The 24,486-nt window shown below is 35.7% G+C and overlaps 1 protein-coding gene across 1 annotated transcript; it reads left to right on the forward strand.

Moving 5' to 3' along the window:
- The first annotated feature begins 3,497 nt into the window (after positions 1–3,497).
- Positions 3,498–16,504, forward strand: LOC129263538 (uncharacterized). Its single transcript, XM_064096358.1, has 5 exons — positions 3,498–3,686; positions 4,973–5,101; positions 9,895–10,164; positions 14,144–14,222; positions 14,754–16,504. Exons 2-5 carry the CDS (start codon positions 4,978–4,980, stop codon positions 15,109–15,111), a joined length of 831 nt encoding a protein of 276 aa, XP_063952428.1. The 5' UTR covers positions 3,498–3,686; positions 4,973–4,977; the 3' UTR covers positions 15,112–16,504.
- Positions 16,505–24,486: the final 7,982 nt, after the last annotated feature.

Genomic DNA, 24,486 nt, shown 5'->3' on the forward strand with positions numbered 1-24,486 from the left:
AAATTTTTAAAAAGAGTGCATTGACAGTTTTGTCCCATTCCATCCTTGAGAATCGTTTTATATTAAAACGAAAACAATTTTTACCCTAGAAAGTTAGTTTTTAGATTACATATTGTTTTTGTACAAAACATCAGTTTAATTTATTTACTTTTTCCACAACATCCACTGCATATTGGTTATACTCTTTCTATTGGTCATTATATTGATCTGTTTATGCATTGATTGTTCTTTTTATTGTTCATATATATTGTATTTTGTATATCGTACCTTTTTAATGGATGTGAATAAAGTGAATTGAATCTTAATTGACAAAAAATTCCATACCCTATAAGTATGTCATATATATCGGCTTATACCCCTATTTTATAATATTTTTGTATACTGATATTCATCTATAGCGACTATAAAACGTTTTATGCGCAGGTAAAAAAATAACACTCATACAGAACATATTCAAAATATGCAATAGTTTTGCAGTAGTAAGAGTAAAATAGCTAAATAGATTCATTTTATTGTTTCATAGAAAATGTGCTTCTTATACATGGAAATCGGAAAAGTTACCCTTTTTCTTCAATATATCCCAGCTACGTTATGTTTTGAGGCTTTTAGTATCTCACATTCTTACACACACCTTGAAATACGTTTTGGGGGCATCTTTCAGTCTTCAAACTAATGAAAATTTGCTTGCTCGCTTCACTCTCTCGCATACTGATATACATGGTCACCCCAAAAGTTATCAGTAGCTTATATTACCAAAACCCATCTTTTAGAACAAAGATTACACTAGGTGCTGCACCCAAACTCTGGAATAGTCTCCCTTCCTCAATAAGAAAAGCATTATCTATTACCTTGTTCAAAACTAAACTAAAAACCTACCTTTTCAAGAGAGTTTAGTATATAAGTCACTTTTTGTTATATTATTCATAGAGACAGTATAGGCTTCTCTTTTGAATTATAACTTAATCGTTGCGTTGTGTATTTATCTTGTTAACTATTTTACCTTTTGAATATTGTAATGCGCAGCAGTTGAATATATATATATATATATATATAAATTGCGCAATATAAATGTACTATTATTATTTTTATTATAAAAAACATTAAAAGGGCCATCGAAAAAACAAGAAAATTTGCATTAACTGTCATCACCAAAGGTTATAAATGGTAATATTATGTATCCCCGTAAATCCAAGCTATATGGGGAAGTCACACATTGATATCGAGGTTCGAGCCCTGGTCACGTCTTTCGGATGGTGACGTTAAAGGTCGGTCCCAGACGTAAATAATCATTTCTGATTGATAAACATCTGACGAAACTCAAACGCACACACCCTCACACACACTCTAGTGTGGTGTGAGTGTTAATGATTTTGCACTACTATAGTTCTTTTCAATTCCCCTTCTCTTGTGTCAATCTGATTTGCGGATTTTGTGTGTGTACCCTATGTCGAAATTAAATGTTCGTGAACATAATTGTTTATGTATAGGGTGTGTGTATATGCAATGTGTGGTTTTTTTTTTCAATGTAAGTAGAAGGTTAATGTAAAAAATCATATGAGTGCAACAATAATGCGTTAATTTTTTTTCTGCATATCTTTCAATATTATATGTATTATTAGGTTACATATAGGATCGGGGCTGAGTTAATTTTATATACACATATATAATTTTTATGGTATTTCATTCCATCATTATTTGCTTCAGTTTTTTTTATTTTTTTATTGTTGATATGAAATAAAGATTTGTTAATTTTGTTCGTACTTTATCTTGAGTTTATTTAAATGAAATCCTTAATAAAAAAACATGTTGAAAAAACGTAGCTCGCAGTTTGCGCTCGCATATTGTTTCTATCGCTTCTAAGCATTTGCAAACAAAACGTTCTGCTTTCAGGTCAAAATATCCTAAAATTCCAGCTTGCGCTTCGCACTCGCGTTATTCATTTATGTCTTATCCTTTTCTTCATTATATGAAATAAAGCTTTAAAAATATTTTTTAGGAATAACCCAACCCGACCAAAGAATAAAAAAGCTGTTAACTCTCAAAGCGGCCAATCCGTGACCACATAGTTACAATATGGATATTTTTTTCTGCCTTCTTTGGCAAATGCTGGATTCGCCCCCTGCATTCGGATTTATTTCAATAAGCGATTTATACTTTCAGTAGCTTAAAGACCAGAATTTATAACTTTCGTGGAAGTTGGAAGGAGAGGAAATGATTTCAGAAAGTGAAACTGCGAATCCAGTCCATGCACGTCATTATGCTCTAAACCGTAGGAATGTCTTTTTAACTCTTTTCTTTTCATGAAAACCCGGTCTAAAAATTTGATTAATATTCAAAAAAGTGAATAGAGTGGACTGATTAAATCTTGGTAAAAGTTTGGATTTTAATGCACTCTTTGAGTGACTTTGTTATAAACAAAATTGTATAAATGCCCGTTGAACAGTAATCTATTCTAATAGTTATAAGCTGAGATTGTATGTTTACATTTCTGTCCCATTTCATGCTTGAGAATGGGTGTAGTGTCGAAGAGACAGAGAGGGTGAGAGATGGGGGGAAATAGTTCTTTGAAAAAAGAAAAAGTTTTTTATTCGACATTTTGAATATGAAATTTACCCATGAAAATAAGTTTTAGAAAACATCTTTCACATAACATCACTTGGATTTTTTTTTCATTATAATTGAAAATAAATTCAAATCCCAAGTGTTTCAAGTATATAGTCCTATTATGCCCATATTTTATACGATGATATTCATTCATAGCGACTGTTCAACAGGACATATAAAACGTTATGTGAAAGCCAAACAATAACACTCATATACAACATAAATCCAAAATGTATTAGTAAGAGTAATATTACGAATTAACTTCATTTTATCTATAAAACTCCTCTCTAATAAAAAATGTAAGGACCTGGCATAAGTAACCTTTTTTTTGGGGGGGGGGATCCAGGTTACATCATAGCCATATGCTATACCTTTAAAGATTAACCAAAGAATTTAAGTTTGAAAAACATCCATTGTACTCGACTAGGTCCCCACTCATTGGTAAGAAAACTCATCTACTAATGTGACCATTTCCATTTCTGATTAATAGGCCTATATACTCTTTCCGCGTACCCCCATTTTACTTTGGATTAGAGTTTGATTAATTTCCTTTAAAAATCATATTCCCGAACATTCTGATTTATCTATTTTAAAAGAGCCTCATCGATTTTCCTTCACGCATTAGTTTTGCTAATTTCTGTCATCTATGTCATATCTACAACATGTGTGTTGTTTAATTTTCAGTTTATGTATAGTAACAAACTTTAACAATAAACATGCCTTTATCAATCCTTAGTTGTTTTGTACTCAGTGCATGACAGTAGGTTGCTTAAATGTCTTTCAAACGAAACACAACGTGATAAATCCCTGGAAATTCATTTCACGAAAGGCCAAAGTCTAAAGTATCATGGTTCAGCCTGCCTATATAAGTACCGATGTAGATATTGGATCTCAGTCAACGCTACACTATAGATGGGGAAAAACCCGCCCAATATTCGAGGGGATTTTTATGTTTGACGCCGCAAGCTCTGTGTACGAAAGGTCTATTCTGCTATTGCTTGTCGGTTGTGAATTGGTATAAATTCGCAAGAGTATACCATTACCCCGGACCATTACGCAGCAAACCTCAATTTTAAAATCATGTGAGTATTGAAGTAAAGTTTGTCGACTTTACCATCGTTTATGATAAATATTGTTTGGTAATTTTATTCATAACAGTAACCTATACTAGTAGTATTGACAATGGCACAGCATACCACTACAGGGAAAATCATACTCATTAGATTCCTGGCTGAGAGGAAAACTGTATGGGTCATTCTGTGGGGCCATTTTAGACTGTCCAGATAGGAATAGTAATTGGGCTTGAGCAATTGGGCAATTGAAGAGCTTTGAGAAACTATATGCGACTGCCTTGCCTTGTAGTATCGTATTGTAATAGGCCTATGCTATGCTACACCACCGAAAATAATACAAACAAAGTCTTGATGGTCGACTATTGTGCAGATACATCGTTTTGGAGGCTGATGCTACAGATCCAATACTCGTTTGTATTTCATTTTGTCTTTTATAAAATATATGTATTTTTGCCCCATTTTTGCTCAGTCATATATACTCTCTCATAAGGTTGACCTTACAAGACCTGGTGGGTGTTTCATAAAGCTGTTCGTAAGTAAAGAGCGACTTTAAGAACGACTGGTGATCCTTTTTTCTTATGGTAGAACTCCATTGGCGATGGTTTAGCGCGTAAGAAAGGTTCACCAGTCGTTCTTAAAATCGCTCTTAACTTAAGAACATCTTTATGAAATGGCCATGCAGTACTCCATCCCCCTCCAATCAAACCCGGGCAGGAAAAAAAATTGTTGCCCCAGTGCTATTTGGTGTCACCGAACCCCCCCCCCCCCAAACATGAATGTAAACACATTCATGAATCCATGACACCAAGAGTATTTGCCAAGCGGACTCTTCTCTGAAACCTCTCCGCAGGGTCTCCAGCAGCTCGCGGTGATGACTAGGCGACGTTATGGAGATCTGTTCACAACTGAAAGAATATTCGCGACTGACGGAGACATACAGTAGAAACCTTTCAGGACACTGAAAAAAAAATCTTTAAAATCCCACTTTTTAATTTTCACCGCGAGTTTCCAGAAGCCCGTTGAAGAAGAAAAATAACATGCGTTTAACTACTTTAACAAAACATGAAATGAAAATCAAGTTTGTACTTGTTTGTTTGTGATTCGCTTAAAATCTTATGTTTGTTTTTGTTACCTCCGATTCGAAGTCTTCCTTCTATTACGGGCGCCAAGAATCGTTAAGGGCACTTGAGTAGTCAACTGGACGGATAATCATCATCATCATGGGTTCCAAACAAACTCAGATCTTGTTATTAAAAGAAATCTAAATCATTTCTTATTGTAATTAATTGCGACAGAAGACATGGCGGATTCAGGAGATCCGACAAATAGAAGTTCTACCCCATCAGATCAGATGAGCCGACCAGGGTCACTCAGGACCGATGGAGAGGTACCTCCAAACAACCCAACGAACCCGCCTTTATCAGGTAATAATTGAATTTAAAGTGATTTTTAATTGATTTAATTACCAAATGTCACTGATATGCATTCATTTGCTATTATATTAACAGGGGCGGATCCAGCCTCCGCCAATAGGGGGGGGGGGGCCGAATTTTTTTTCACCCATATTTTCCCCGATCGGCCGCTCTAAGTTGATTTTTGTTTGTTTCTTTGAAGGGGTTGTCCCAGTGGCGTAATGAGCCCAAAAAAATTGAGGGGGCTCGATATGGCATATCGCGTAAAATACATGTATATAAGAAGTTACGAGCGAGCGAGCAAAAATTTTGACATTTTTATTACAAAAATCCAAGTTCGTGATAGATTTTGACATAATATTTGGAAAATAATATTATTTTTCACCCTTATCCCTTTCCTTTTCTCTTTTTTATTCTTGATCGTGATTTTTTTGTTTTTTTTTGGGGGGGGGGGGGGCAAAATGCCCATGTCCTAACAGCCCTATTTAAATAGTGTGAGCGCGAAGTGCGAGCTAAACAATTTTGAAATTTCATGTATTTTTGTCTTGAAAATTTAACATTCTGGGTAATGTTTGTGAACCTGAACAAGATGCGTATGCAACTAGATAATTACTGCGAGCGCGAAGCGCGAGCAGAAATATTTATAATGCGTTCTGGCCTTGTCGAAAAGGGACCTGTCAAGGACGTTTTGCAGTTAGCCATTAAGACGATACATATTTCAATGATAAAATAATGCGAGCGCAAAGCGCGAGCTGAAAATATTTTGAAGTTCCGGCCTAAATTAACGTTTTATGCACTTTTTGTAATCATGAACGGTATAAGTATATAACCAAACAATTAATGCGAGCGCGAAGCGTGAGCAGAAAAAAATGAGATTTCAAACCTAAAAACGGGACACTCTCTTCATGTTTTGTAAATCATTAACAAATTTGGGTATAATTTGGGATCTTCCTACATTAATAATGCGAGCGCAAAGCGTGCGCAGAAAATTTTTGATATTCTGATCTGAAACTGGATATATAGGCTCATAATGATTTAAACAGAGAACAAGCTGCGTATCTGAATAAACATGCGTGCGTGTGTTTCATATTTTGACCTAGAATCTGGGCATTCTAAATACCTTTTTTCATCATGAAAATCAATAAAGCGAGCGCGAAGCGCGAGCTTAAAATATTTGATATTCCGATCTGAAAAAAAAGTCAATTTAAGCTCTGTATTTCAAGCACTTGTGAGGTGGATATGAATCACAGTTAAACAAAGATCTGATATGTTTCATCATTATTAATTTGAGTTTTGACATAGGACAGGGACATTCTAAGAACATTATGTCATCATATGAAAATGATGACTATCTTCCTATTTCTCTTCCTAAGCGGGAGATGAAACTTGTCGATATTCCATTCTTAAAAGGGTCAATTCGATTATTAAATTAATATCTTATTTATTAATCTAATAAGCCTAATGAGAGCGAGAAATCTGTTAATTTATTATGGCCTGAAAACTGGACATTTAAAGCACTTTTGTAATTATGAATAAGATGCATGAGTTAATATAATTTCAACAATCAATGCGAGCGCAAATCGCGAGCCGAAATTTTTTATAAACTGTCATGAAATGATTTTAAGTAGTTTGTTATAAAATTAAAATTGAGATATACATATCGAATCACCGATCAAAATGCGAGCGTGCAGCGCTAGCTGTTACGTTTTGACAATTTGAGCTGAATAGGGATACATGTATTTGAGAATTTAATGGAATACAGGAAAATAATAGGTACCTGCCACTATCAAATTTTGCGACCGCGCAGCGCGAGCAGAAAATATTAATATTCAGAAGATAAAACATAAATTTTTACAGAGCACTTTTTAAACATCAATTTGTAAATCAAACAAAATAATGAAAGTTTGATTTCCGAGCTGAAATATGTTTTATATATTGACTTCAAAATTTGATATTTAAGCTCCGTATTATATATAAATCACCTAAAAGTCAATGCGAGCGCGAAGCGCGAGCGAAAATTTACACTGCATAGTGACATGAAATATTAAAAAAATTATTTTCCAAGTCTTCCCCTCATCTTATTCTATTCACTCGTCTTCCTCCTCTTGTCATGTGTTTCCCCTTCTTTTTTCTCCTCTCTTTTCCCTTCTTTTTCTTTCTTCCCCCTTTTTTGCTCCGCCAATAGGGGGGGGGGGGGACGGGCCCCTCGGCCCCCCTGGATCCGCCTATGTCTTAACATGATGTACATGTATAGTATTTGGCAACTGGATATCACCTCAGTCAGTCTCTAAAACTAAACTTGCCCGGTAATAGCTAAAAATGGTATAGCCTTCTACACTCTCTGCTCGGCAAGCAGTAAATGGGGAGATCAATTCCTGTCGGTTCACCGGCGGATCCAGGGCCCCCCCCCCCTTTTGAGAAGCAAAATTAAAATTTGTAATTTAAAAAAATTTTTTGCTTGTCAAATTTGTCCGGTACGAAATATTCTTAATTTATGGTTGAAAACATTTTTTTTCATTTTTGCTCGTCAAAAATTTTCTCAGAAAAATCTGCCCCCCCCTTTTTTGGAACATCCTGGATCCGCCCCTATGTCGGTTTCATTTTCCCTGACGGTTATCTATTAGGATAATCAAGTAGGTTATATGATTTTGTTTAATTAATTATATTAGTCCAAATTTTTCATGAAAGGCTTTCAGTGAAAGCCGAAGATTCTAGTTTGACAATGAGAGAAATAACAAATTACGAAAGCAGTATGATCAGATGACTGCCAACAAAGATGCAAACATTCGTCTGTGGATTTCTCGAGCCAAGATATCAGTGAAACAATCTCCCCGCCAGTGTTGCCTGATGTTCTGCTATTACTGGACCAAAGATATCATAGGTTTTTTTTTTTTTTTTTTTGCTTGTCAAAAAATGTTGGTGGTCCCCCTCTAAAATTTTGGTTAATAACCTTTTTTAATTATTTTGTTTTTTGCTTGTCAAATATGTTTCCTGCGTCCCCCCTAAATTCAGGAGGACCCCCCCTAAATTTTTGTGGTCGCCCCTAAAATGTTGGTTGATAACCTTTTTTTTTTTTTTTGCTTGTGAAATTTTTTACCTGTGTCCATCCCAAAATTTCAGGTGGACCCCCCTAAATTTGTTGGCTTCCGCCGCCAATGCATAGGTGACAGATATCAAGAGAGCCATTTTGGAGTTTCTGATTAATTCATATTTATTAAAATGGAAATTTTCACCTTTCTTGATTTCAGTTTGCGTCATCAAAACCGATAATAGACAGTTTTCGCAATCACTACGCGGCCGCTCTCTACAACGCACCGATTCCTTTGAAAATGCAAATCAAATCACAATGGAGAGCTGAGAGGCTTTTGTCGAAAGTTAGGGGACACGGACGGCAGCGTCGTCTCATGACTCTGGACAACGACATATTTGCAATTTTTCGTCCGGTGCATATCTTGATGATCTGCTCCCACTTTCGACAAAAGCCTCTCAGCTCTCCATTGTGATTTGACTTGCATTTTCAAAAGAATCGGTGCGTTGTAGAAAGCGGCCGCGTCGTGATTGAGAAAACTCTGTTATATCCATGTGTTAATTGATGGCGTATGCCTATTCATGCTACAGTCACGCAACCAAATATCGATCGGCTTCAAACCGACCGATTATGATTATCTAAGACATTCGAAACAATGTATGATCGGTCTGGAGTGTATTCCAGTGTATACTTTTATAAGTTTTTTCTCATATATTTGTGAGTCACACTCATCTGGTACGATGCAGTGTCTTAAAATAATATTACATGATGTGCATAATGTATTAGAGTTAAGTAATTTGTTCGAATTATTCTTTACAATTGTTACTTTGTGAACTGCATTGTATGAATTTAATTTGAGAGAAAAACAATAAAACATCTTTTTAAAAAAATCCGTTAGTGTGACTAGCCTCAGGTAGAGCTGAAAAGGATGGGATGCACAATCTCATGGCTTTTGCTGACGTTAAAGGGGTACTCCGGTCTGAAAATATTTGTATCTAAATGAATAGAGTAAAATTCACAAAGCAAAATGCTGAAAATTTCATCAAAATCGGACAACAAATAATGAAGTTATTGAATTTTTAAGTTTAGCGAGATTTTGTGAAAATATTTATATGCACGTCATCATGAACATTCATTTGATGGGCTGATGATGCCACATCCTCATTTTTTTTTTTTTTAATGTCATTACTAGTACATGAAATCATAATTGTTTCATTTTTTCATACATGTGTGAATAATGTGTCTCCTTTATAATGAAATGAGTTGCAGCAATGAATATCGAATGCACTAAATCAGCTGTCAATCCATTTTTTATTCAATTCTTGGTAGAAAAAAATTGAATAAACCTACAAATTTCATATAATAAATACAAAAGAATAAGTGGGGATATGATACCATCAATTCGCTTATTGAATATTCATGAAGACATGCCAAGAACTGTTTCACCGAAATAATGCAAAATATTTAAAATGCCATAACTTTGTTATTCTTTGTCCGATTTGATCACATTTTTAGTGTTTTGTTTGTCTGATTTTTCTTTATCTGTTTAAATAAGATTATTTTCAGCCCGGAGCATCGGTTTAATATCTCACTCTAATTTCTTCCAACATAAAAAATGAGAATAGTTGAAATAGTCTACGCATTCTTTATCTGTTCTTCCCTACCCCCCCCCCCCCACTAATTTCTACACCTCTGCTTGTCTATTAAACTGTCTCTATATCTTTGTCAAATTTTTGCTCTCCAATTTTTTCATCAATCTTACTATCTCACTATACAGTGGATCGAAGCCCGTTTACGGATTTAGAATGTCATGAGCTAGCCAGTTTACTCCATCCGGATGATTTCCGCCGCCTTGGTCTGATATTGGGATGTCATGAAGCGGCGATCAGTAGATACGGAATGCAAAACAGAGATGGAAGATATGAGGGTACTTATAAGATGCTCACTGATTGGAAGAAGGGAGTCTTAGACCATGATCAGAGAGAAAATTTATCAAATGGATTGAATAAGGCAGGGGTGATTTCATTAGCTTTCCAGGTCCGGCATGGTAAGTATATAGCATTCATACTATATAATATGCCCCATTGCTCATAATCATAACCAAATATTCCCGTTCCTTAAGTAATACAAATTGGTTTCTATACTTGTAATTCACCCCGGTAGCATACACGTCATCATTTGATACTAAAACATGTAAAAAGGTGTTTTCCTCAATTATACTGTGACCACTTTCAGAATACAAGCACAATGAACGTAAACCTGAAATCGAAGGTCATTTCTATTAAAAGAACAAAAAATGGATGGTGTTATAATTGAGAATTCATAGCAATACTAAAGTGAAAGGACTTAAGATAACTTCTGTATAACTCCTTTGTGTGAGACATCACAAGATGATGACTCAAGTAACCACAAATGCCAATGAGATGAAGACAGTACTCTTTCTATCCATGCTAAAATGACAATTAATTATTGTACAAATGAATTAGGGGCCGTTTAATAAAGCTGTTCGTAAGTTAAGAGTGACTTCAAGAACGGTTGTTGATCCTTTCTTGTGGTAAATGCAGGCCGTCGCTAAAGGGGGGGGGGGGTGTGGGGGTGCGACACCTAAATCTAAAAAAAAGCAACAACCCCAGCTTGCGCTTCGCGCTCGTAGCATTGTATTGAAATCCACATCCTCTCTAAAAATTTCCTGAAGAGTGCTTAAAATGGTCCCTTTCGGGTCAGTAAGTCAACATTTTCAGCACGCGCTTCGTGCTCGTATTCTCTTTATTGGGATACACAGCCTGTCCAGTTACAGATGCAGAATCCGAACTTGTTCTAAATAATAACGAGTGGAGCGCCTCTGGCAGCCTCACCTGCATTAGGCGATTCGATATAGCAGTAGTGCTGACTTTGAAAACTACTATAAAATAATTATTCACAAAAAACACCATTCATATAATGATACAATACTGCGTTCATTGACCCTAAATAATATTGGACTTTGATCATGTGACCTGAGACTTGTCAGTGATACTTGATTACCCCTATGTCCACATTTCATAAACTATATCCATAAACTCTGAAAGTTATGAAAGCAATGTAATAATTACCTCCAACGTGGCCAAAGTTCATTGACCTTAAATGACCTTTGACTTTGGTCATGTGACCTGAAACTCGCACGAAATATTAAGTGATACTTAATTACTCTTATGTCTAAGTTTTATGAACTAGATCCATACACTTTCAGAGTTATGATGGTAATTCAACAAATACCCCCAACTTGGCCAAAGTTCATTGACTTTAAATGGCCTTTGACCTAAGTCATGTGACCTGAAACTCGCACGAGATGTTCAGTGATACTTGATTACTCTTATGTCAAAGTTTTATGAATCAGATCCATAACTTTTCGCATAAACTTTCGAAGTTATGATGGTCATTCAACAAATACCCAAATTTGGTAAAAGTTCATTGACCCTAAAAAATGACCTTTGACCTTGGTCATGTGACTTGAAACTCAGACATGGTGTTCAGAGATGCTTTAATACCCTAATGGCCAAGTTTTATGAACTATGTTCATATACTTTCGAATTTATGCTGTCATTTCAAAAACTTAACATTAGGTTACGACTTTGATGTTGATTTCCCCCAACATGGTCCAAGTTCATTGATCCTACACTGTTAGAAAATTTATCCTTAAAATAAAAGAAGTTCCTGCAGCAGAGTCTCGAGAACACCTGTAATCTTACCAGATTGCGTAATCTTACAGGAAATTGGTATTCGGTGTATGGAATCTTACAAATTTCCATAAATAAAACTCCCTTTTCCCCTGTTTAAACAGACCTGTTCTGTTAAATTCCAGAAAAATTCATGTTTTATGAATTTACAGAATGATTCTTTTATTGCTTTCTGCAAAAATTTTCTCTTTTTTTCTGTAAAATCACAATTTTTGTAAAAAAGTGTATGATCTTTGACCTTGTTCATATGACCTGAAACTCAGATAGGGTGTTAAGTAATACATGATTAACCTTATGTCTAAGTCTCATGAACTAGGTCTATATGCTTTCTGAGTTATGCTGTCCTTTTAAAAACTTAACCCTCGATTAAGATTTAATGTTGAAGCCGCCGCCGTCGAAAAAGCGGCGCCTATATAGTCTCACTCTGCTTTGCAGGTGAGACCAAAACGTGTTAAAAAGTAAAAAAAAAAAATCAGCTCGCGTGATACCCTTCCTTTTCTTAATTACAAAAACTGCATGGAATACCCATTTTTAAGTCTAAATCTAAAAAAAAAAAAAAAAAAAAAAAACATCCCCAGCTCGCAGCATTTTATTGAAATCCACATCCTCTCTACATTTTTTCTTCATGTTGGACAGTGCTTATAATGGTCCCTTTCGGGTCAGTAAATCAACATTTTCAGCTCGCGCTTCGTGCTCGTATTCTGTTTATTGGGGTATACAGTCTGTCTAATTACAGATGCAGAATCCGAGTTTGTTTTGAATAATAAAAACGTGTAAAAAAATCAAAATATCGGAAATTTTCAGCTCGCGCTTCGCGCTCGCATCATTCATTTTATTACAAAACTGCATGGAATATCCGACTTTGAGAAGTTTTTATTAAAAAAAGATAATAATTATAACCCCAGCTCGCTCTTCGAGTTTGCATTACTTGTTTGACTAGATACCCACCGTGTTCATGATGTGTTTACAATGTTCAATTTTCAGGTAGCAAGAGTTATTTAGTTCAATGCCCACCCTCTCCATGGATACTCTCAGCTCGCTTGTTAACTGTGTTTTTTTTTATTAAAAACGTGCTTAACCGTCCTTATGCATGAATCACAGCAAATAGTTATTAACAGGTGCTTGTTTTCATATCGGTTAATTCAAACTTTCAGCCCGCACTAGCATGTATTGCTAAGTTATTTACGCATAATATTCATACTCACAAAAAATGTTTTGAATGTCCAAATTTCAGATCTTAAAAGAAAAAACATTCAGCTCGCACTTCGCGCTCGCATCAATTGCTTGGTTCTGTGACCACCCTCTTCATGATAACATTGCTTCGAATAATCTGTTTTAGTTCTAAATCTGCAAAAATTCAACTCGCGCTTCGCGCTTATTTGCTGTGTTCTTTATTAAAACTTGCTTAACCAGTCGAGTTTTCAGGTCGAATATCTTTAGTTTTTCGCTAGCTCTAATGATTGGTGAGAAATGTACCCTATTCATGAGTCACTGCAAAAAGTCCGTAATATGTCCATTTTCAGATCAATTAATCAAGTTTCAGTTGATTTGAATGAGTTTCACACAAAAAGTTGTTAGAATGTTGAGTTTTCTGGTCGGAAATTTCAGCTCAAGTTTTTCGCTAGCTCTAATGATTGGTGAGAAATGTATCCTATTCATGAGTCACTGCAAAAAATCCGTAATATGTCAATTTTCAGATCAATTAATCAAGTTTCAGTTGATTTGAATGGGTTTCATACAAAAAGTTGTTAGAATGTTGATTTTTCTGGTCGGAAACTTCAGCTCGCGCAAATAAGATATCCATCTTCTTCATGGTAACAATCGATTGTTCAGGAAGAATAATTAAAAAATTCATCTCGCGCTTCGCGCTTGCATTTTTGAATTGGCAAGATATGTGTTCTATTTATGGATCACTCCTTTCGCAGGCCAGTATATAAAAAATTTCTGCTTTATGAAACACCCAATAAAGTAATTAAGTTATACACATTATGTGTCTCCCAAGCCTCCTCTATATTGTAAAACTATTTACAGGGGGGGTGGGACGTGTACAGTAAATTCGCTAATGATCAAACTATTTTCATGATCGTGATTCCTCATTAATCTCTTTTTTTTCTGTCAAATCTATACAAGAAATAGTATGGAAGGAAAAACATGGCTCGATGAACATCAGTCAAGGGTATGATTCATGATTTCCAAAATAATTTTTTATTTCAAGCAATAAAATCTGATTTAAATTGATCATGTAAGGTAATCATAGTTTTATAACTCTTTCTTTCCCCATCTTTTCACTCATATCTTTTTTTTTGAAAGGCCGAAAATTGGAACACGTTACAACTCCGCCTTATTTTGCCGCACAATCTAGCGTACCAGCGAGCTCCAGTCAAGCTATGTAAGCATTCCCATACTATAATAATTTTGATACTCAGTTTATGCCTAAATACTCATCTGTTGAAAATTGATTTCGACAGATTTATTTAAATGTAACCAATATCCTGCCGATATCTCATAAATGGTCTGTATGGCAATCTCGGCAAGCTCCCCTTTTAAAGATTTTCTTTTTTCCCAATATTGCTCAAAACTATAGTGAAGAAAAATCAAATTGCATTACATTTGAATTCTAAATAAAAACATTGTAAAGTATAACACGGGGGCGCAAACTGATCGTGGAAACAGATCTTTTTATGATTGATCAAGCAAAGCTCTCGGCTCGGTTTCTGGACAGATAACCTGTAAAATCAAAATCCATCTAGTCATAATGATAATTTGCTGCATAGATGACGTGGATTAATAAAGTGGCCTTATTTCAGAGACATTGAAATAGATATCGTCTATTTCCAAGCTTGCCACTTATACCAACACACGTACATGTACTGTCAGCATTTTACTCATTATCAAATTCACCTTATCATCTTTCATGCAGTGACCCTCCAAGATCGCTACAGTCAACTCGTCCAGTACTTCATCATGGTCCCTGTCTAAATACGACATCTCTCCCACAGAACACCTTGCCGTGCCCAGGAAGTGATATTGATGACATTGGATTATATTACTTTTCTCGACAGCTCAGCAACGATTCATATAATAGACTAGGCCTGGCACTTAAGTATAACCTCGACCAATTGGACGCCTTCAAGTACCAGGCTTCTAGCAATATTCCTGAGGCAGGGCTTAGCATGCTGCGGGACCTTAAATCACAGGTGGGTCACATCCGAAGGGAAGATTTCAGAAATCTCCTCAAAGAATCAGCAGCACTTCCATCTTTAGTACAGTTCTGTTGAAAATTATTAACATATTTGTGTTGAAAGATGTAGAAACAGATTACCAAAGCCCCCAAAATCCACACGTTGTGCACATTAGGATGCCTATATACATTGAATAGTGTTTACTCTCTGAGGTGTAATATATATCACTGGTTTGTAGGAGTGAATTAAATTGGTTTTCACTCGTAAGTGAGCGGCAAAGCACTAGCGACCCACTCTTATATGGTAACTGCTGCCAGGAAAGGACGACGATAACCCTTCATCAACCGTCTCACACATAAAGCAACCACACCTAACCTCTGAAAAGGCCAGGTAGCTTTCAGATATCCTGACCAACCTGTCTACGCCTCGAACTAAATCAACTGGCCTTAACTAAATGTTGGTCTTCTTCCCGAAAACCGTTAACCACCGGATACTCTTTAGTTGTAGAAGATCATCTGACCTAACTCCTTTACTTGATTATTCGCCTCTTTTCGTGGAGCTGAATGGGAAGTGCAACAGACGGACCATTATGATTCAAACGAAAGTACTTCCCCAGGGTAGTGTTCTTGTCCCAGTTTTGTTCAGATATGATGAGTACTGACAAACCCGTTTCACCAAACAATCATTATCGATGCTGATGACCCCGGTAATGAAGTTCAGAACAATGATTCCTTATAGAGCTTCTAGAATAAAGTGGATCCACAAGAAATGATTCTAAGATAATCATATTGGAATCTCCCTATTTCATTTCCAGTTATTTGGAGAACCCTGTAAGGATACAATCATGTTCATGTGTGTTTGTGTGTGAAGATATCTTCTACCTTTTAACTTGTTTCCTACCTCAAACACTTCATTTGCCCCCCCCCCCTTCCCCACACAAATCGTGATGATATCTGCTTTACTCGAAGCAGTGATTCACATGAAATGGCTTGATTTTTATTTTGTTAATCATTGTCATACATGAAATATAAAATGTAAACCCACTTTAAATGATAAAAACTTAGTTTGAAAAATACTCGAGATGTCTGAAATAAACTTTTGTTTACATTCAGTTATGTGTCCTCAGATGCAGCTGGAACAAAAAAGGTAAAGTTTATGCTTACCTATGGTTAAAATGTTATTTTGTGTGGCAAAGTTGTTACACAGTGTTAAAATATATCTGTTTTATTTCAGTTGCCTGAAAATGCAAAAGAAAAATATGAAAAATGTATCACACAGATAGTTTTTATTGCCACTGTACATGTATAGCTCAATTCTAGCAAATCTACGTTCACACACTTTAAGAATTACCTTGTTTAACCTCTTCCTTTCCTGATTATATAACAGGATACATTTACGAGGCTTTCTTGATCATACAGTCGATTCTAAAATAAAACTCGTGCAAAGGGTTTATCTTATTATATCTTTTGAAACCTATTTTTTTTTTTTTTTTTTAAAGAGAGGAAACCGATCGCTTGAATTTATGAGGCTTCTAATAACAGTCATAAAAAAATGTATTGGCTATTATATTCCGAGTAAAGTAGGCAAATATATTTTTTTTGTGATTTGGATATGAGTATTGGATTGGGATAAAATATCGTTGGGCAAGAGTGTTTGTGATTGGGTATTATGAATAAAGTAATTTTATAGAGTCAGTTATTTATATTTTTTTAAACTGCAAAATATTACGTTTGATAAGTTAATACTTTTATATGTATTTTGAGTGATGTAATAACCGTCCTATAAAGGATCGAATATCCTGTTTTCGTATCTCCTGCATAGCAGAGCGAGAATATAGGCGCCGCTTTTCAGACGGTGGCGGCGGCGGCGGCGACGGTGGCGTGGTCAACATTGAAATCTTAACCGAGGTTAAGTTTTTGAAATGTCATCAAAACTAAGAGTATATGGATCTAGTTAATAAAACTTAGACATAAGGTAATAATATATCACAGTGTTATAGTGTCTTGATGCTTGACCTTGGCCTTAACATGCTTAAGGCGCCTTAAGGCCTACTTTTTCAAAGCCTTGGCCTTGAACATTCAAGCCTTGGCCTTGAGAGGGCCTTGGCCTTGTGGATTTTGAGCCTTGAAATTTCTGGCATTTTCAAGGCTTTTTCAAGGCATTTTGTATTTTGTACTTTCATTTGTTTTTATATGAGTAAGTAGAAATGTTTACATTGTTTGTGTATTTAATGACACTAATGGTCAATACTACCAGTCAACAATAGCAGTATAGCAGCAGCAGTAGTATGTGTACTAGCAGTGCCATCTATTGTAATTACCACCATTATCAAGAATTATCATCACATAATTCTGTTACAAAGAAAACAGCAGTGATGAAAAAAGAAACATTATTTATTTGTTGAAATAATGACTAATGATGATAATGACAATATTAATAGTAATGATAATAATGATAGGAATAATGATTATGATAAAGATTATAGTGATTTGATGACACGAATAATTCTGACAGATCTGACTGCAATTTTGACAACAATTTTCAAAGCTAATTCTGAAGAATGATAACAAAGTTGATTTCTATTCCATTAGGATTTTCCTCGTATTATTTTCTTTGGTCAACAACAATGTTTTAAGTCTTAACAATATTCTGAAAAGATTTGTTAAACTTGAACACAATCTTCAATTTTGTCATATCCAAATGGGCTATGTAAATGGCATTATGAGCCAAAAGTTTTGAGCGGCCAAGCATGGCATATAGAACAAAATTTCTGCCAAAAAAAAATTGAAAGCGATTGAAGCGAGCGAGCGGGCAAAATTTTTCACCCTGTAAGAAAAGCTAATTTTATGATAGATTGTGACAATATGTTTAGAAAATAATATCACATTTACTCCTTTTCCTGTACTTTTTTCCTTTTCTAAGTTTATTCTTTGTGGTGGAACTTCCTCTCCCCCTCTCTCTCTATCTTTTTTTATTTGGGGGGGGGGTCTGATATTTTTTAAACAGGAGAGAAAAAGGAATGGGAAGAGAGGAAGAGAGAGAGAGAGAGGGAGAGAGGGGAAGGGGGATAAACATGTGAGAGCGTAAGAAAGGTGGGGGTGACACATATGGCCCGTTAGGCCATGGACCATGGTTAGGCAGAATATACTGCAAAATTAGCTAATATGTTGATGGGCAGAACATCTTTTCTAAATTTTATATATTTTGTTTTTGGTCTAGTGTCTCAGATTGACAAAAACAAAGTTAAAAAGAAAATCTTTGTTTCTTTTTAATCATATGGTTTGACAGTGAATTTCATTTCACTACAGTTTCAATGAAATAAACAACGTATTTGTTTTTGTGTCAATATATAGAGAAATCTTTTTTAATGTTTCAAGAAATAATTAAGATTTACCCTCTCCCAACTAAGGGTATGGGTTGCTTCCCATTTATTTCATATCCTTTTGAATATAACTTTAATTTTATACTATTCTTTATTCCGGTTTTCGAGGTAAAATAAGAGTAGAAGATAAAGGAACAGAGCATTGAAATTTAAAAGTGGTTGTAAGCAGAAAAAAAAACATGAAAAAGGACAAGAGTCCTAAAAATTATTTAATTTTCAGGTCAGCATCTGAAAATTTCAACTTGCGCTTTTTGCTTTGTGCTCTCTTGCCCCTGCACCTCCAAAAAATTCCATGTGGGGAAAAAATGTTTCTTGAAAAAAAAAAAAAGGCTCTTTTTTCCAAATGAAATATCCCCTTTTAAAAAAGAAATATCTTTTTTATAAAAATTTATAGCAAAACATAATACATTTTAGGTTCGAAAATCACAGAATTTTGGAGCGCACTACGGTACTAATCCTGTTCATGGTTACAAAAATGTTTAGAATGTCCAGTTTTCAGATTGGAATATCACAAATTTTTGGCTCGTGTCCTGCACTCGCATCAATTGTTAAGTCAGGTACTCATTCCGTTTCCACAAAATGCTTAGAATGTCCAGTTTTTAGGTTGTAATATCACAAAATTTTTGAGCTTGCGCTTTGCGCTCGCATTATTTTGATTGGTGAGTTATGTATCCTATTTATTAGTAACTAAATGCAATCCTTAACAGCTTCCTTTTCTGGTCAGTATATTATATTATAATAATAAAAAAATGATTGAACTTCAACTGTTGTAAAATGTTGTTGCAATATTTTAATAGATAATCCATTATCATAGTTTTACTTTCATTTATCTTTGTTTTGGCTGTATTTTCAATCAAGGAATTGGAAACAAATTGCCTCATTGTTTATTACAGTGTATATTTCATTTAAATGTGTTGTACAGTGTATCGCTTTATTGTTTACTATTATTTGTATGTAAAATGTTGTTTATTTCTTTTCATGTACAATGTACGTGAGCTAGGCAGATTACGCCTGTGCTTGACAAGATGTCCAAAAACATATTACTGTACCAACATGTCGCATACATTCGTAATTCCGAAGCTTCGTTATTCCGAAGGTTCGGATATTCCGAAGGTTCGTTATTCCGAAGGTTCGTATTTCCGAAGGTTCGTAATTCCGAAGGTTCGTTAGTCCGAAAACGAAATGAGGTTCGTAATTCCGAAGGTTCGTTAATCCGAAAACGAAATGAGGTTCGTAATTCCGAAGGTTCGTTAGTCCGAAAACGAAGTGATTAACGAACCTTATTTCGTTTTCGGATTAACGAACCTTCGGAACATCGAACCTTATTTCGTTTTCGGATTATCGAACCTTCGGAATAACGAACCTTCGGAATAACGCCACAAATGTTCGGATTAAGAAACCCTTTTACGTTTTCGGATTAACGAACATCGAGGTATAGGCAATTTACGTGTTTCAGAATTACGAACCTTCGGAATAAAGAACCTTCGGAATTACGAAGTGTAACCCAACATGTGAGGGTGCTCGCGGAGGTAAATTGCAATCTCCTCTTCTATAATTAGGTCTACCATCAATTTGTTCACTATCCACATGGTCTAATTGCCATTTCGTCAATCAACATTTCGTCTAACAACCATTTGGTCCAATAATCATTTGGTCCAATTATCACTTTGTCTATGACCATTTCGTCTCATAACCAGTTGGTCTAATGCCCATATTATTTTCATTCATTCTGCCCAATTACCACTTAGTCCCGGGGAGTGTTTCATCAACATTTTCATCCGACAAGTTGTCAGATCTGACATCTTTCTCTGATGTTGATTGGCTGAGAGGTACTGTTACTATGGTAACTGTCGGATAAAATGGGACTTGTCGGATAAAACGTCCGACAAATCCTTTCATGAAACGCCCCCCCGTTTAGACCAAACTGTATATGGACTAAAAGGCAATTGGAACAACTGGTTATTAGACGAAATGGCGAGTGGAAGAAATTGCAATTAGACCATGTGGATAGTGAACAAATTGATGGTAGACCAAATGATAGTAGAGGAGATTGTAATCGGACGAACTTGCATTATACCAATTGGAAATAAGACCCTGCGCACACCTAACCTTATAGTCCACTGCCTTGCATTGTTTCACATCATCATTATTATATTTCATTCACCAATATTGTAATGGCCAGCAATTTTAAGACACATTTCGCTAGTATTACTAGAAGAAAGTTATTGTTCACTTCTGAGTAGATAGATAGATATGTAGATAATATCGATAAAATGGATAGATAGATAGATAAATGTATAGATAGATAGATATATGGTAAAGAGGATTTGTATCACTGCAGTAGGTTAAGGGGCAATAATTGTCATAAGAATTGATTTGTATTTCATGCTGCAGAAACGAATTTATATAGTCGTTAAATCCCCTTAAATTTCTTTTTGATTCTATAAATCATCTTATAATGTATACTTCCTCCGTTGTTCTCGAGGATGCACAGCAATACAAGTGGTGTTTTGTTATTTGAAACACAATACAATGTAAATTAACTCGCTGATATTATGCGTGTGTCGTTTTATTTTGTGAGGTTTGTGATATCCATTGTGAATGTGCATGACATAATTCTGCGTCGTTCTGTCATACTGGCTGATTTATATATATATATATATATATATATACATAGGCAACAGCTTTGGCAACTCTTTTATTTTAGATTGGTTGTGAAAGAAAAACATTTTGTTTTGGGGGCACGCGAATTGATTGAATCGGAATTAGGATTAAATACCAGGCGTGGGGGGGGGGGGGGGGGTTGGCGAGCCGGCCCCGACCCCCCCTATTTTTTGGCAACCAAAAAAAGGTCCTTTTAACTTGATAGGAAAGCTGAAAAACAGAAAGAAAAGTACAAAGGAGGTATCATACCCATGTTTTATTTACAGCCTCGTAACGGCCGGCCTGATCCCAGACCTAACTCGCAGTGGCACCCATAGGCGGCGGAAGCGGGGGGGACGGGGGGGGGGACATTTCCCCCCCTAAATTTGAGGTGGGGGGACGGTCCCCCCTAAAATTTTAGTTGATAACCTTTTTTTTGTTTTTTTTTTTGCTTGCTTGCTTGCTTGTCAAAAAATAGTTGATAACCTTTTTTTTTTTTTTTTTTGCTTGTCAAAATTTTTTACTGGTCCCCCCCTAATTTTTTGGGCTTCCGCCGCCATTGGTGGCACCGCAAAATGTAGGTAAACCACGCTACCGCAACTGCGCGCATCTCCTGCACTCCACCAACGGCCGATTAGCTCTGCATTAGAGGATTGCCATATGTGCATAAGCATGCTGTAAAACAGTATTTTAAAAAATGCTTAAAATGTCCTGTTTTCAGGCCTTTATATTAACAGATTTCGAGCTCTCATTAATATTAGATTGAAAAAAAAGGTAACAGTTTCATGAATTCCTAATAATGAAATTGTCCCTTTTTCAGAATGGAATATCGATATCGACAAGTTTCATCTCACGATTAGGAAGAGGAATAGAAAAAATAGTCATTTTCATATGATGACAAATGTCCTTACAATTTCCCCGGGTGCTTGGTCTAAATAATAATTAAAAAGAAAATCGGCTCGCGCTTCACGCTCGCATCATTCAAGTAAGATCCATATCCACTTCACAATTTTCCTACGATGCTTGAAATAGTGCTTAAAATGACCCTCTTCAGAACGCCTTCATTTTTTTTTAGCTCGCGCTTGCGCTTTATTGATTTTCATGATAAAAGAAATGTATCTAGAATGCAGATTCTAGATCTCAATCTCAAAAACACGAAGTTTGATCTTTATTCAAAACGTGCTTGAATTATCTAGTTTCATATCAGAATATCAAAATTTTTCTCTCGCGCTTGCATTATTAATGGAGGAAAATACCCAATTAGCCATCATTTTGTGATTTACAAAACATTAATAATGTGTCCCGTTTTTAGGTCTAAATCTTTTCGCTCGCGCTTCGCGCTCGCATGAAATGTTTAGTTATATACATATTTTGTATATGATTACCAAAAGTGCTTAGAATATCAAATTTTTAGGTCAAAATGACATAAATCTTCAGCTCGCGCTTCGCGCTCGCATTATTTGATTGTTGTAATATATATTGTTTTTATGGGTAACTGCAAACAGTTCTTACGGTCTGGTTTCCATCAGGCCAGAACGTACATTAAAAATTTCTGCTAGCGATTCGCGCTCGCAGTAATTATTTAGTTACATACACAGCTTGTTCACGATCACAATCATTGCTCATAATGTTCAATTTTCAGGATAAAATACATGAAATTTCCGCAAAAAATAGTTACTATTCAATTGGGGCTTATTTGACATCATTTTTTTTTGTGAGAATAAAGCTAAGAAGTGACTGTTCGGACTACCCCTTCAAAGAAACAAATAAAAATCAAATTTGAGCGGCCGATCGGGGAAAATATGGGTACAAAATTGTTTCGGCCCCCCTATTGGCGATAGCTGGATCCGCCCTGAATACCGGTTCACATAAGACGATAGGCCCTACTATTCGGAAATGTCGTATAGCTGCGTAGGGGAAGGCAGGGTAAGTTGAGCATAGGGGCAAGTTGAGCCACCACCCCCAGGCCAATAATAAATGAGTCAGACATTGTGCTGGTGTCATGCATTGATGACCCATTACATAACCCTTGACCTTACCACATTGTTTTCAACATTGAAACAAAAAGTACTTTTTTAGAGGGAAAAATACAAATTTCAGCCAAAGGGTGTGAAATAGATCAGTGCTTTTTACCCACACGCGTCTTTAAATATATTAAAGAAATAAGAACAATATTGTTAGTCCAGGAATGGATTCTCATTCTTGTCATAGTCTTTTACATGATGGATGCATAAGAAATGTGTGGATGTGAAAATATCGCGTTAAGTTTGGACGGGGTAATTTGTGCCAGCCAACGTGGGGCAAGTTGAGCCATGGTAATTCTTATGGTAATGTATAATAAAAAACAAACAAACCTTAAAAAGCCATTGATATGCAGGCAGAACGGAGCAAATTCACATGACAGTTCTTTTACTTTTAGAGGATGTTAGTATTCATAGAGAATTAGCAAGTGAAAAGTCTTCAAATAAAAATTCACATGCCGGTTCTTCCCGCATACATTTTTGTACATAGTTTTTGTGGCTCAACTTTCCCAGAAGGTGGCACAACTTACCCCACAGATGGGGCAAGTTGAGCCATTTGACATCGATTTTTTTCAAAGGTCACAATGACTTTCAGTGTGGGGGTAGAAAGTTATATATAGATGAAAAATATTTCCCAAGAATCAAATTGAAAGGCATGGTACTTAATACTACAATATTATTAGTCATATCAATTAAAACACGCAAAATGCAAAAAGTGTCACAACTTACCCCGCCTTCCCCTATATTATATACATGTAGAATACAGTAATGGGAGTCGCACTTGTTCGATTTTCGTGCAGCATAGGTAGACGGGTCAATATACGACCAAAAATACCCCTACCCGGAACTAATTGCAACAAATGATTTTCAACGGCTTTTTGTACTATTTGACCTCGGGAATAACATACTAAAAATCTACCAAAATCCGCATCCGGGAAAGTGGTTATTTTCAAGATGGCGTCCAAGATGGCCGCCATTCACTGAAAATGGATACAACTGACTCATTATCCACCCTAGAATCCTATTTCGATTCATATTCCATGGTCTAGGGGGTAAAAAAAATTTGATACAAGCTAGAGTGAATTATAAACTCTCCAGTGTACCTGGCAAATCCAAGATGGCGCCCAAAATGGCTGCCGTAGGCTAAAAATCCACAATTCATCTAAGTGGCTTTAATTTGGTTTTTATTCAATGGTTTTAAGGGTGAAGTAGTACATTAGAATAAGTTACAAGGACAGCCATTGGTCTGGTGTGTCAAAAAATCTAAGATGGTGTCCAAAAATCCAAAATGGCTTCCAAAAATGGAATTTAAATGACTGTTGATAATTAAAATGGACACTGTTCATTTCATATCCACCTGGGACATAATGATTTTGGTGTCTAGACCATGTTTTCAATGGTCAAATAAGACATTGGGACAAGTGA

The sequence above is a fragment of the Lytechinus pictus genome, chromosome 1 (genome assembly GCF_037042905.1).
Source record: "Lytechinus pictus isolate F3 Inbred chromosome 1, Lp3.0, whole genome shotgun sequence".
NCBI lineage: Eukaryota > Metazoa > Echinodermata > Echinoidea > Temnopleuroida > Toxopneustidae > Lytechinus > Lytechinus pictus.